At 39.1% G+C, this 13,604-nt stretch overlaps 1 protein-coding gene across 1 annotated transcript in view; it reads left to right on the forward strand.

Annotated features, from left to right (window-relative positions):
• si:ch211-191a24.4 (uncharacterized protein LOC100150331 homolog) overlaps nt 1-13,604 on the forward strand; it is a 91,579-nt gene that overhangs the window by 6,615 nt on the left and 71,360 nt on the right. Inside the window, exon 2 of the mRNA XM_028803857.2 lies at nt 8,443-8,633. Within this exon, the coding sequence (XP_028659690.2) occupies nt 8,479-8,633 (155 nt within the window). The 5' untranslated portion in view covers nt 8,443-8,478. The remainder of the gene's footprint in view (nt 1-8,442; nt 8,634-13,604) is intronic.

Raw genomic sequence — 13,604 nt, forward strand, 5'->3', positions numbered from 1 at the left:
ACTGAATAAGCTTGTTTTGCCTGAACATTTACAAAATGATGGTGTCCACAACTCACATTTTGCATTAAAACATCACAAAAAATATTTAGTTCACCTGCAAGTGCATTTTGTATGTCTGTATGCATTTTCTAGTGTATCTCACACTATTGAATTAAAACATGAATGCTGTCAAAACAAAACAATGCAATTACAAATACACAGATATTACTTAATTGTCTTTCATTTTGTTGCATGTCAGTTTCACTTCAAAAGAGTATTCACATGTCCAGTTGCATGTGTGATGTGTTTTTTGGTTAGTGAGATGACTGGCACTGCATGGAGTCAACAAGAGAGGTGTATGGTGGAGTGTAGCCACTTAGGTTCACTCTTATGGAGTTATTTAAATGTTCATCTGTCAGTCTTGTTCTGAACTTTGATTTCATGATATTCATGCCAGAAAAGGCAGACTCCCAGAGGTATGTAGACCCAAACAAAGCAGATATTTTCAGAGCTGCTTAGCGAAGATTCTTATAATTATCTCTGCTCTACTAAGTTCCAGAAATGCAGAGAATGCTGTTGAGACTTTAACTTCACATTATTTTGAAGGTTTACTAATATATAATATATAAAATCCAGTGTGTCTCTGTCTGTATGTCTGTCTGCTTTTCACAATAGAACTACTTAACAGATTTAGATCGGGTTTTTTTCTATAATTTGCTTGAACATTCCGGTTGATTTTGCGACTTCTCTCATTTCGCTATGTATCATAGTTTGCTTGCGGTACTGATTTATTTGTGCGAATCCGAGAAACACGCAACAGGCCAGGGGCAGGGGCCTTCCTTACTTACTGGCCAGCTTCGGGGCGTGTTCATTAACTCCGCTTATCTAGCGAATGAGAGAACAATTGAATTCAACTTTGTTTGATATTTAAAATAAAGTGTTACTTAGGTCTTGATGAGTCTGAGTCTGGATATTCTCTTAACTGTATGCCACATTGAAAAGATAGGATTGCAATTCAGTTTATGGATCGTGATTTTTGTATTAAAAGGATCAAGTTTTCAAGTTTTATATAGGATTCATTAACCCTTCGGCGAGCTACTTGGAAAGGGGTTGCAAGCTACTGGTAGCTCGCGAGTGATGTGTTGGAGACCCCTGCAGTATGTGTTTAGAGCCTGCTTGACTCAATACTTGGTTAAAAAGAGCTGGAGCCTAACATACTAGTATTGGGCACAAGGCAGGATCCAGCCTTGGAAGTGTTGCCAGTCCGTCACTGGTTCTTTTACTGTACTTCATATGGAGACAGTTTAGAATTGCCAATTAAACTTTCCAGTGCCTCCTTGGAATACCGGAAGAAAATTGGAGTACTGGGGAAAAAAAAACTCCTTAATAATGTATGAGATCATTTCAGTGTTCATTTACATTTACACCAACGGGTTCGGGGATTGCCGCCACAACAGACACCGACCACCTTACGGCCACAGCTCCGGTCAGCTGCCTCAACAATAGAGGCACGGAACATGGCCCATTCGGACTCAATGTCCCCCACCTCCCTCGGGATGTGGTCGAAGTTCTGCCGGAGGTGGGAGTTGAAGCTACTTCTGACAGGGGGCTCTGCCAGACGTTCCCAGCAGACCCTCACAACAGGTTTGGGCCTACCACGCCTGACCAGCATCCTCCCCCACCATCGAAGCCAACTCACCACCAGGTGGTGATCAGTTGACAGCTCCGCCCCTCTCTTCACCCGAGTGTCCAAGACATGTGGCCGCAAGTCCGACGACACGACCACAAAGTCGATCATCGAATTGAGGCCTAGGGTGTCCTGGTGCCAAGTGCACATATGAACACCCCTATGCTTGAACATGGTGTTCGTTATGGACAATCCGTGACGAGCACAGAAGTCCAATAACAAAACACCGCTCGGGTTCAGATCGGGGGGGCCATTCCTCCCAATCACGCCCTTCCAGGTCTCACTGTCATTGCCCACGTGAGCATTGAAGTCTCCCAGCAGAACGAGGGAGTCCCCAGAAGGTATGCCCTCTAGCACCCCATCCAGGGACTCCAAAAAGGGTGGGTACTCTGAACTGCTGTTCGGTGCATACGCACAAACAGTTAGGACCCGTCCCCCCACCCGAAGGCGAAGGGAGGCTACCCTCTCGTCCACCGGGGTAAACCCCAATGTACAGGCTCCAAGTCGGGGGGCAATAAGTATACCCACACCCGCTCGGCGCCTCTCACTGGGGGCAACTCCAGAGTGGTAGAGAGTCCAGCCCCTCTCAAGGAGATTGGTTCCAGAGTCCAAGCTGTGCGTCGAGGTGAGCCCGACTATATCTAGCCGGAACCTCTCAACTTTGCGCACTAGCTCAGGCTCCTTCCCCTTCAGAGGGGTGACATTCCACGTCCCAAGAGCCAGCTTCTGTAGCCGAGGATCGGACCGCCAAGGTCCCCGCCTTCGGCCACCACCCAACTCACACTGCACCCGACCTCCTTGGCCCCTCCCATATGTGGTGAGCCCATGGGAAGGGGGACCCACGTTGCCTCTTCGGGCTGTGCCCGGCCGAGCCCCATGGGTGCAGGCCCGGCCACCAGGCGCTCTCCATCGAGCCCCACCTCCAGGCCTGGCTCCAGAGTGGGGCCCCGGTGACCCGCGTCCGGGCAAGGGAAAACGCCGTCCAAAATTGTTTTCCATCATAGGAGGTTTTGTTTAACCGCTCTTTGTCTCATCCCTCACCTAGGACCAGTTTGCCTTGGGTGACCCTACCAGGGGCATAAAGCCCCAGACAACAGAGCTCCTAGGATCATTGGGACACGCAAACCCCTCCACCACGATAAGGTGGCGGTTAAAGGAGGGGAACAATTATACAATTTAATATATTGTGATGTATCATGTAAACTTTTTTTCTTCTTTGCATATACGACTTTGCCGTATGCCCATTTTTCCACGTGTGGTTTTTCCGTGTGTGGTTATTTCCCGTGCGCTTATATGACATCCGCAGAGAAAAAAGCGCACAATTTCCTGTGCGCTTCTTTCTGGTCACCAGTTTCTAGTATGAACAATAGTGAGGGGTTTCATTCTTAATTATTTCCAACAAGAAGTTAAGTAAAATGACACCTTTTCTTGGCTAACTAAAAAGATTACAATATGCAAGCTTTCGAGGCAACTCAGGCCCCTTCTTCAGGCAAGATGTAATACAGAGACTGATGTTTATATACACACTCTAGGACAAGAAACAACATTGGTAAATCTTTAAATGAGAAATTTTAAATGTAAAAAATTAATAGATTCATTCAGGCTAGGGTTAATTTAACAATAGAGAAAAGAACAATGTATTGTCAAGATCTCTGGATAAGATAACTGTCCAACAAAGTCTTTTGAAGTTTGTAATGAGTTTTTTCAAAACAATGTGGATCTGTAGACAGGTTGTCTGTCATTCTGAGAGATGTAAACAATCCTCATATCTGGCCATAACTCTTGTCTCTATTCAATCCATGTTGTAATGTATTAAATTTTAGCACGAGTTTAACTTCCCATTCTTTTCTCTCTTGCTGTGTTTTGAAGTTGCCCATAATTATATCCAGAAAGATTTATTTTTGGCACTTTTTAGTGTCCTTAATTGTTTCATTTTAGTTAATTTTCTTGGCATGATTCTGTGTCCTTGACTGTTTGTTTTATTTGTGAGTTAACAGAAAACGGTAAGAAATGAGGTAAAAATGAGATCTGCCGTTAGATGACTTGGTGCCATTTGTGAGTGTGCTTGTTATGAGGAATATGGTTTTTATTCAGAAAAAACTTGTTAATTCATTCTAGTCCACAAAGTTAAAAGTAAATCACAAAATCTTTGATCTTTCCGACATGGTAGAATTATATATGAAACCTGCTTTCTGTTTTTAAAGATATCCTGTATTAACAGCAAGAACTGAACTAATTATGTTAAAAATCTAAAGCCACAGTGGCTTCCTGACTATAACCTAATTGATCTTCAAGTGTTTCACAGAAAAACGCACACTCTGTGTCCACAGTATATTTGAATTTTTCCTTTTGTAAATATTTTGTTAAAATTATGTTCACAGCTCAATTTATTTCTCTTCTTTCTGGCCTTTTCAAGATTTAGCCCAGTAAATGTTTGAGTTATTTTATTTATTTATTTTTGCAAATGTCTTGCTTATTTCTCTCTTTTGCTATTCTCAGTGTCTCAATAGAAACCTTTCTTTCAAAGATTAAGATATTCTATTACACCTCTACAAAGATCCCTTTGTAAGAAAGACACATTTTTCCGTTTTAACATTAAAAAATAACAATTAGCAATCACATATTCTACTGATCAGTTTTTTTAAAAATAAGCAAGTTGTAGATGTACAGTTTTGCAATTCTTTTTGTAATTTTTTGAATTTCAAAGCAAAATAGGATAATCAAAGGTAGATCTGAATATCATTTCAGATATGAAATGTATTGACATTTTTATTTATTCCTTATTTCTTGTGTAACCAATGCTGACCTTAAATTGCTATTAAACTGAGTAGTCAAAGAATTATTTAATTTTTTCTTGCAATCTGCAAATGAAAGATTAATTGTAATACGCTTATTACTGAAATGAATGTTTTATTTCTTGCCTCTCGGGAATGTAGGCAGCTGAATGTATTTTTCAACCTTATAACATAGTGAAACGAAAAATTTTGCCGATCATGTGGTATGTAAGTGCCACATGGGTTGGACAGGCATCTCGACCAGAAGAGGGGATGGCTCCTTACCCAGACGGAAGGCTCCTAGCAGGCAGACAAGCATCCTGGCCAGGAGAGAGAAAGGTGCCAGACCCAGAAGAGATGGCCAGAGTGAAAGGATGAACGGCTCATCAGAAGAATATGTCATCACTGGGGACTCTTTATTCCCTCGGGACACTAGATGGCAACAGTCTTGGATATGAGACGTGCTCCCTGCTATGTTTGACTTCCATATGACTCAGAGGTGCAGACCTGGCACTGGAAGTAATCCTGGGTCCACAATATAAGGGGCTGTGCTCCAATGTCCAGGCGAGTGAGGAAGAAAGGCAACACTCTACTGGAGGAGGGCAGTACAGTGGTGAGAGGGAAAGTATTATGGAAAAGAGAGAACCTTTATTTGAACCCTGGACTGTGGTTGTGTGTTCGTGTTGGGGTTTGGGGCTTGGTGCTGCCTCAGTTTCCATCAGAACTGATGCAGTCAGCAGGATTTTTCTGGCCGTCTGGATGGCAGAAAACCCTACACGATTCCCCCCCCCCCCCTTTTTTTCTTTCCATGGTGGTTTATTTGTCAGAATGGGTAGGAAATCCAGGAAGAAAAACAGAAACCCATCCCAAGGCACCAGACATTGGATGATGTCGTTTTATCTATGGATGTACCTTGTGGGAGGAGGACAGGGTGGCGATCAGAGATGGAATTGTCAGCGGTTGGGAAACGAAGGACAACCTCTTCAGCGTTTACACCAGAAGGTTGGGTTCGGAGGTATGTGCTGCTGATGTGTTAAGTTTGCAGAGGAATTATTTTAATTAAGTTTCTGATCCCTGCCTTGTCAGCACTGAAAATGTGGCAGTTCACTCGGGTTGCACCCCCACCTGGACAAGATGGTAATGACGAATGGTAAAGTAAAAGGGACGCCATCTGAAAGGACCCCGGACTACATGAGCGGATGTCAAGTAGGGCGTGGAAAATGTGAATCTGGTATGGTCAAAGCCGCAATAGAGGGTTCCAAACTGTCTGAAGGCCATGTAAGAGAATGGGTTGCCAGTCAACTTCACATGACATACTTGACAAACTGGAGGCAGACAATTGGAAGGGCTAGCCTGTACCATGTAATTTTTGTCTCCCCGCCCAGGTTGCATACGTCGGATGACAGCGTACCCAATTGTAGGGACGCATGTGGGTATAATAAAATGGAAAAGAAGGAGTTCAACCAGTTTCCCGCCTGTTTTGTTGACTGTAAAGGTTTTTTTATGTTTTGGTTAGGGATACCGATGGAGACCGTACCCCACATGTTACTCCAGTGTTTCAGAGCCACTTCCAGGGCAATAAAGGACACCTTTTCTTTTTGTTCCTTTCGCAGAGGTTGTGCCTTGGATATGGACACTGGACACTGCCACTGCAAAGCACTTTGAAAAGAGTACATTTTTTTGTAACTTTGTATAATTAACTGTTTCAGTGTAGTGGCAAAGGACATTGTGTATGTACAGTAACCAGAGACTTCAGTCTTATGTAGAATACCAGGTTAGATGGGGAATAATAATAATAATAATACTTTGCATTTATATAGCGCTTTTCTCGCTTCTCAAAGCGCTCAGCAATTGCAGGTTAAGGGCCTTGCTCAAGGGCCCAGCAGAGTCCCTATTGGTATTTACGGGATTCGAACCGGCAACCTTCCGATTGCCAGTGCAGATCTCTAGCCTCAGAGCCACCATTCTGCCTGCATGTCTAAGGCATCCCTTAGGATCAGGTTCACAGCAGACTGCAGCAATGGAAATGGCTGCTATGCAAGCTCTCCATTTGCACAAGTGTGCTCATTATTAATAACCTCCTTTCTTCTATTTTGTGGCACAGATTTTGGTGTGCTCACTCCCCCCCCAATTCACATAATTAAAAGAGCTGCATAGAGTTCTGCTTGATTTTTACCCCCTTTTAAGATGGAATGCACTAGGTGAGGAGAGGCATGTTGCACCTTCCATACTGATTTTTTTACAGATGTTCAAGGTTTTAGTTAAAAGCAGACTAAAATAATTTTGCATATTATTGTATGAACATTGATGCATAAATACTTATAAATGCATGTAAGGTTCAGGGGAAGTGTTATGCTAATGTGTTAATTGAGAATTAGTTATGGATTGATGATGAATATTGTTACTGTTCTTTAATAAAGGTTGGCAGCATGTGCTGCCACACCCACCACACAACAAACCACCCAGATTGGGATCCGTGTGCAGCAAATGACACCCCAGCACCACACTGGAACAGTGTGAAGGCATTTTTTTTTTTTTTTTTTTTTAAACGGTGGCTTGTTTAATAAAGACATTTTTAAAAATCTCTTTCTCACACTCCCTTTGGTTTAAATTATTTGCACATCTCACAGGTAGCTTTTGGATATAAGATTGCTCCTAACATCATTATTCAGAGTAACACTAGGTGAAATAGATGTGTGTTTTGGTGGTAGTGTAGATTTTTAGGTCACAGAATAAGTCACATAGAAATAAAATTACCAGCAGGCAACAGCCTGCAATGTGCCATGTTTATTCATGCAGTGGTAAATAATTACAGCTTGTGGTATTGACAAAGGAGAGAGAGATGTGTATTCAGTTTGAGTGAAATGGCTGAATATTGTTTTGCCTTTAATATAATTGGTAGGCAGTTTCAATCAGATATTAACTTTATAATACCTATCTGCTAAATATTACAAAAATCTTAATGTAATTTTTTCACAACTGTTAGGGCTCTATGGATACTTTCTGAAGGTCTCTTTTATGCTTGCTTGTTTGCTTAAAGTAACCTGTTCCTTTCTCATTATTGTTTTGCCTGGAATAAATTTAACCTAATAAAAACCAGTGTGTAAGAGCCATTTGCTACTTATTTAAGTCATATTAAATGTTTGCCTATATATTAGTGCATAGTTTATGGGAGGTTCTTGTAACCCCCACAAGCTGAACTCAATTGGTATATTCTAACTATTTCTTGTCTCTCTGACTATAGATTAGTCTCAGTTAGTGACCTGACTTGCTGAGTGTAAGGCATATGGAGGGCACACAATTTTAAACCGTGCCTTAACATGCACTATAGCATGAACGTTAGCATGCTGTATTAGTGATTGTGCAGTGCTGTACATTTAGAGCGTACTGAAGGCAAAGTAAAGCATCTTTAAATATAGAAATGACTGAAGTTTGATAAGAAAAGCTATGTTTAGAGAAGAGACATTTTTTCCAATTGTATTGCCTTTTATTTTAAGCGTGTAACAACCTTTTTTCTTTATTCTTGTGTGGACTGTTTGCTTTGAATTTTCACTAAACCTTTTAAAACAAACCTTTTGGATCGAGAAAATTCTTTCAGCACGTGTTTGACCCGTGCTTGATCCTGCCTTACTCACACTTGCATTGTTCTGCTGATTGTTCATCAAAAGCAACAGAAAAGCAGAACTACAAATAAATCTTAACAAAGTCAAGGGACTGGCGCAGAAACAGCATTGGATTACAAGTATTAAAAGCCTTGTTTAGTCAAGTCAAATGCAATAAGAACTTTGGAAATATCTCCAGAAGTTAAAGAACTTTATTCTTGTAAAGGGCATCACCAGCTTTCCAGTTAATAATTTATCCTTTTTATGTGCTGTTTATATTTTTGAAGGGGCAAAGGTTGCTTTTAATGTTTGGTCCTGTTACTGGAGCTCTGGTACAGGAAGTACACATTAAGATTGTCTGTCAAAGGGAACTGTTTAATTGTTTATATTTCATTTCTAGGAGGAAGTACAATCTGGAAGAATAACTGGGGGAAAAATGTCTAATTCTAGGAATGTGAAAAATAGTCAAAATCCACAAAGGCGTTCTGAGAGCCATGAATCCCTGCAAACCAAGCAGAGCTACAGAGACGCCCAAAACCATTATAATGAAAATCCTTCATCATTCAGGCAGTCATTTGCTGCTAGTGAGAGGTATGAGGCTATCTTGAACCCTTTACCTTTGACCTTAATTGCCCTTTGTTTTCCTGTAATTAACTGTCTGCTCTAAAGCATATTGTTCATCAATTGCTTTTGCTATTGTAATTTAAATTATATATTGAAGTTATTGCTCAATAAAATATATGCCCAACACTACCTTTTAAAAGAATAAACACTAATATAATAATAATGTAATATAATGAGTGTATCCAGCAGGGAGAGTTACTTGTATGATAGACCAGAATGAATACTGGAAAATGCCTTGTTGAACGATTGTTCTGCCTTTGTTGCCACCACAATGCCGAAATGGCAACAAAATAACCAAAACAGTAATAAAACAATCCTGACTCAAATTATAATTTTAGTCCATAATCAATCAGTCTCTGTTAGGACACCATAATAAAGATGACAGAGATAAATGCAGATATTAGCAAAGGTACTGTGGCTATTACCTTGTTTAGATGTTACTGGAGTTTGTAGAGGTTTGGAGGGTGCAAGGGTATAGAAGCCTGAAATTCATAAATCCCAGTGCATAGCAATTCAGCAACTGTGGTGCTCCATGATGTCCTGACTCCTGCCAATGTGTGCTAATACTTTTTGTAACTTTTAGAGAGTATTGTTTTGGTACATATATTCGTAGGTATTTAACTAGGACCTTCATCCTTCATCCCCTAGGTTGGAAATCAACAGGTGAGTTAAACTTTCAGCAATTCTCTGGCAGAGCCCAATAAATACTTTCCCACAGACTGATGCACAAAAAAACTAAATCAAAAATACATAATGAAAACAAAAAGTAAGGGATTGTAACTGAGATAATAATAGTAACTAGTAATAGTTTCTTTCATATTATTTTGCCATTTTTCTGTGTAGATTGCACCCTTTACTATATCCTAATAAAGACAATTAAAAATAAGCAGAGCAGGAATCTGGGCAAAGAACACTGAATGATTAAAAGTTGCGTCGGGACCACAAATTAGTAAATAATCAAATAAATAACCAGAACATCTGGAAAAGCAGAATAAAAATCGGGAATATAATCTATTATAAAAAGAAATCCTGTCCTGGAAAGCAAAAAGCAAGTCTACGATATGTGATCTTCTCGGAAGACATTTTAAAGACGCGCGAGACCAAAGGCACGCCCTACTTACAATCTATCAAATAGGACAATAGGCAGCAAAACATTCAGTCTTGTGAAGGATTTGAGCACACACAGATCCAGGGCTCTCCGTGCATATAAAGCGTATAAAGACAGTACGTTATAAATTTAAATGTCGACATCTAAGTGAAGAAGAAAGCAGCGCAGAGAAGAGAGACTCAAATGCGTTGGACAGAAAAAAGAGCAAAAAAGATTAATCGAGGTGCAAATTCAGAAAATAAGGAAAGTAATTATCAGCCGGGAACAAGTGCAATTGAAAAAAAAGCACGTCCAATCCGGCTCAGAATTAAAAGACAATGAGTAAAAGAAAGTAGAACTTCATAAAGATGTTTACAAACGCTGGCGCTAAACACATGCAGAGCAGGTTAGAGACTATGAAACCAGTGAAATTAGAAAGGCTCAAAAAAAAAAACGGCGCTATACACATGTGGAGAAAGTTAAAGGATATGAAAGTAGGAAAATTAGAAAATATAAAAAAAGAAAGTAAAGATCGCAGTAGCGCAAACAAACAAACTGCCTCATTTAACTATGCACCAGTCTAACTTTGGTTTTGCACAATAATTACTACACTATTGCACCTTAACACTTAATTCTGCTTTATTCACATAATTTTACTTATGTTCTACTATACTGTTATCTTTCAATCTATGACTTTTTGTTAATCTAACTGATATTCTTCTAACTTTGCACAGTTTTTGATAAGTGGATCAGGATGCATTTCACTGCGTGTTGTCCTGTATAACTATGCATGTGACAAATAAAGAATCTTGAGAATTTCAAAAACGGAGTTTACCACACATGCATTTATTGGTTACTTTGTTCATGTGTATATATATATTTATGTCTGCTTATTTAAAAAGCTAAATTTACCCCAGGAGTCAAAAATGTTCTGTCTAGGCCTTGTACAAAAACCTAGACAAAAGCTGGGGTATCACCTTGATAACCCCATGTACTTTTGGAAGTGTGAGAGGAAAATAGCACAACTTTACAGACAGGAGTCCAATGCAGAACTCGACTTAATTTTTTTTTTTTTTTTTTTTTACAAAGTAAAAAATTAACTGCTGATGATGTAGATTGTTTTGTCTGTGCTGAGATTCCAAACAGAGAAACCTGTCCTGACCTCATTAAAAAGATTCAGCATATTGGGACTCACAAGATTACAAATATTGTTTTTACAGAAGTTCTGAAATAAAAGTGAAACTAATGAAATAGCAACAATTCAAAGAAAAAAAATCTTAATTTAAAAATCTTAATAAAAAACCAAACATGGCGGGGGTTGGTGAGCGAAGCCCCCTAGTATTGTTAAAAAGTAAATCCCCATATAACTGATTAGTACATTTTAATAAAAATTTGCCAAACGTAGGTTTGTAATGTCTACTTTGACCCCAAAATACAGAAATTGAGAAATAACAGCTCACTCAATTAGACTATTAGTCCAATTAAAAACACAACAGTCATAGCCGCAGGGGGTCTTTAGGACTGAGTGTTAGGTTTTCTGGAAACACACTTTTAAGATTTTTTTTTTTTTTTTGAAGTGTTGCTATTTCATTAGTTTCACTTTTATTTCAGAACTTCTTTAAAAACAATATTTGGAATCTTTTGAGTCCCAACGTGCTGAATCTTTTAAATGAGGTCAGTGAGACATGTGTTTTAATGACTTTGTACCATAATTCAGGATAGGTTTCTCTGTTTGAAATTTCAGCACAGACAAAGCGATCTACATCATCAGCAGGTTTTTTTTTTTTTTTTTTGCAAAGTAACCAATAAATGCATGTGAGTTTTTGAAATTCTCTGACTTAAACTTCAAAGCCTTACAATATGTACATACTTCTGACATATCACCTGTGTCCATATATTCGAAATCTGTTCTCCTTTTTAGTTATTTCTCAGAGTAATAATTTCTCTTTTTTTCGCGCTAATGCGATTTCTTTTTTTGACACGGACGTTTTTTTCTGCTTTCATATTCTGTATCTTCCTCTGCATGCGTTTCGCGCATATGTTTTTTTTGAGTCTTTTGAATTTCAGTTTTCATTATCTCTAACCTGCTCTGCATGTGTTTGGCCCCTTTGTTTTGTAACCTCTTTATCAACGTTTTATGTTGAATTTCCCCTTGGGATTAATAGTCTGTCTATCTATCTCTCTATCTATCTATCTACTTTGTTTTCTACTCTCTTTTATTTCTGACCTTGCTTTGTCCTGCTTTTCTTTTTTTTTTTTTTTTTTCCCCCATGACACCTTGTCTGTGGCGATTTTTCCCTTTTTCGAGTAATAATTTCCGTTTGTTTGCGCTACTGCGATCTTTAATTTCTTTATTTTTTTTATACTTTCTAATTTTCCTACTTTCATATTCTTTATCTTAGTCCACATTTGTATCGTGCAAAGGGGTTTTTTTTTTTTTTTTTTGAGCCTTTCGAATTCCACTGCTTCCATAATCTGCTCTGCACGTGTATAGCGCCAATGTTTGTGAATGTGTTTATGAAGTTCTACTTTGTCTTTTGCTCTGTCTTTTAATTCTGAGCCCGACTGGACATGCTTTGTTTCAATTCCACTTGTTACGGGCTGATAATTACTTTCCTTATTTTCTGAATTTGCACCTAGATTATTTTTTCTTTTTTGCTCTTTTTTTCTCTCTAACGCTTTCGAGTCTCTTTTCTCTGCGCTGCTTTCTTCTTCACTTAGTTGTCGACGTTTCATTTATAACGTATTGTCCTTATACGCTTTATATGCGCTGAGACCCTGGATCTGTGTGTGCTGAAATCCTTCACATGACTGAATGTTTTGCTGCCCCTGTTTTGTCTTGGTAGAGTAATATACTGTATATTGCTCTACTTTCCCCTATTGTATTATTATGTAGCCTTAGAATGCCTAATCTCACAGACTTACCACTGTTTATAAGATATTATTGTATATAACTTATCCCCACCTTCCCTTCTATATCTATAACCTCAGGCAATTAGATGTAGTAAAAAGACAAGCAGTAGTTAAGTTACACATAAAATAATGTATTACTGCTAATATTCATAAATAATAACAAAATGCAAAGTACATTTCAATATTGGCAACCATACAACCTGATTAAATGGTGATATGTAGTTCAGGTGGCACACAGACTTGTAGTTACTTAAGATGTCTCTAGATAAGGCATCATTGGTGCTCAGCTTTCAGCCACATGTCTGTTCAAAATGGCTGCTAAACTGTGCTCTTCATTGTGTTGTCTTCATCATCACAGGTTAGCAAGAGATGTTTCTTCCAGATGTTGGTTAGTAAGAGAGAGAGAGACTTCTATATCATCACAGGTTAGCAAGAGAGAGATTGTGAGGTTAAACACGTACATTTATAGATGTTCTGTCCAACCCCTACAGCCAATAGGACATCATGGTACTTAAAGGCCTCTGAGATGAGCCAATTCCAAACAGCCATACCTTAGGCCAATGGGGGAATAGAACATCTTAACACCTGCCCCCAAACTATATGATAAAGTACACCTTAGCCTACTTGTGGGGGGTAGAAATAACTTTAGCAAAGAAACACTTGGCAAACTGGTTTAAGACACATCCCCCAAATCTTGTTGTAAAATTCAAACAGACCCATTTCTAAGGGGGAGGGGGGGGGGGGGGGGACACTAAATTACATTGCTCTGCCTAAATTACAAATACATACAAAATATTTATCAAGTTATATGCAAAATCTCACATCACAACACTCCACCCCGATGAATGTTTTGTACAATGTCTTTATAAACAGTCTTAATTGTTTAAAGAGTCTGTTGCATAACTTGTGCTTTGATTTGCAGTATTTGCTCTCCCAGT

Source organism: Erpetoichthys calabaricus, chromosome 6, assembly GCF_900747795.2.
Source record: "Erpetoichthys calabaricus chromosome 6, fErpCal1.3, whole genome shotgun sequence".
NCBI classification, from domain to species: domain Eukaryota; kingdom Metazoa; phylum Chordata; class Cladistia; order Polypteriformes; family Polypteridae; genus Erpetoichthys; species Erpetoichthys calabaricus.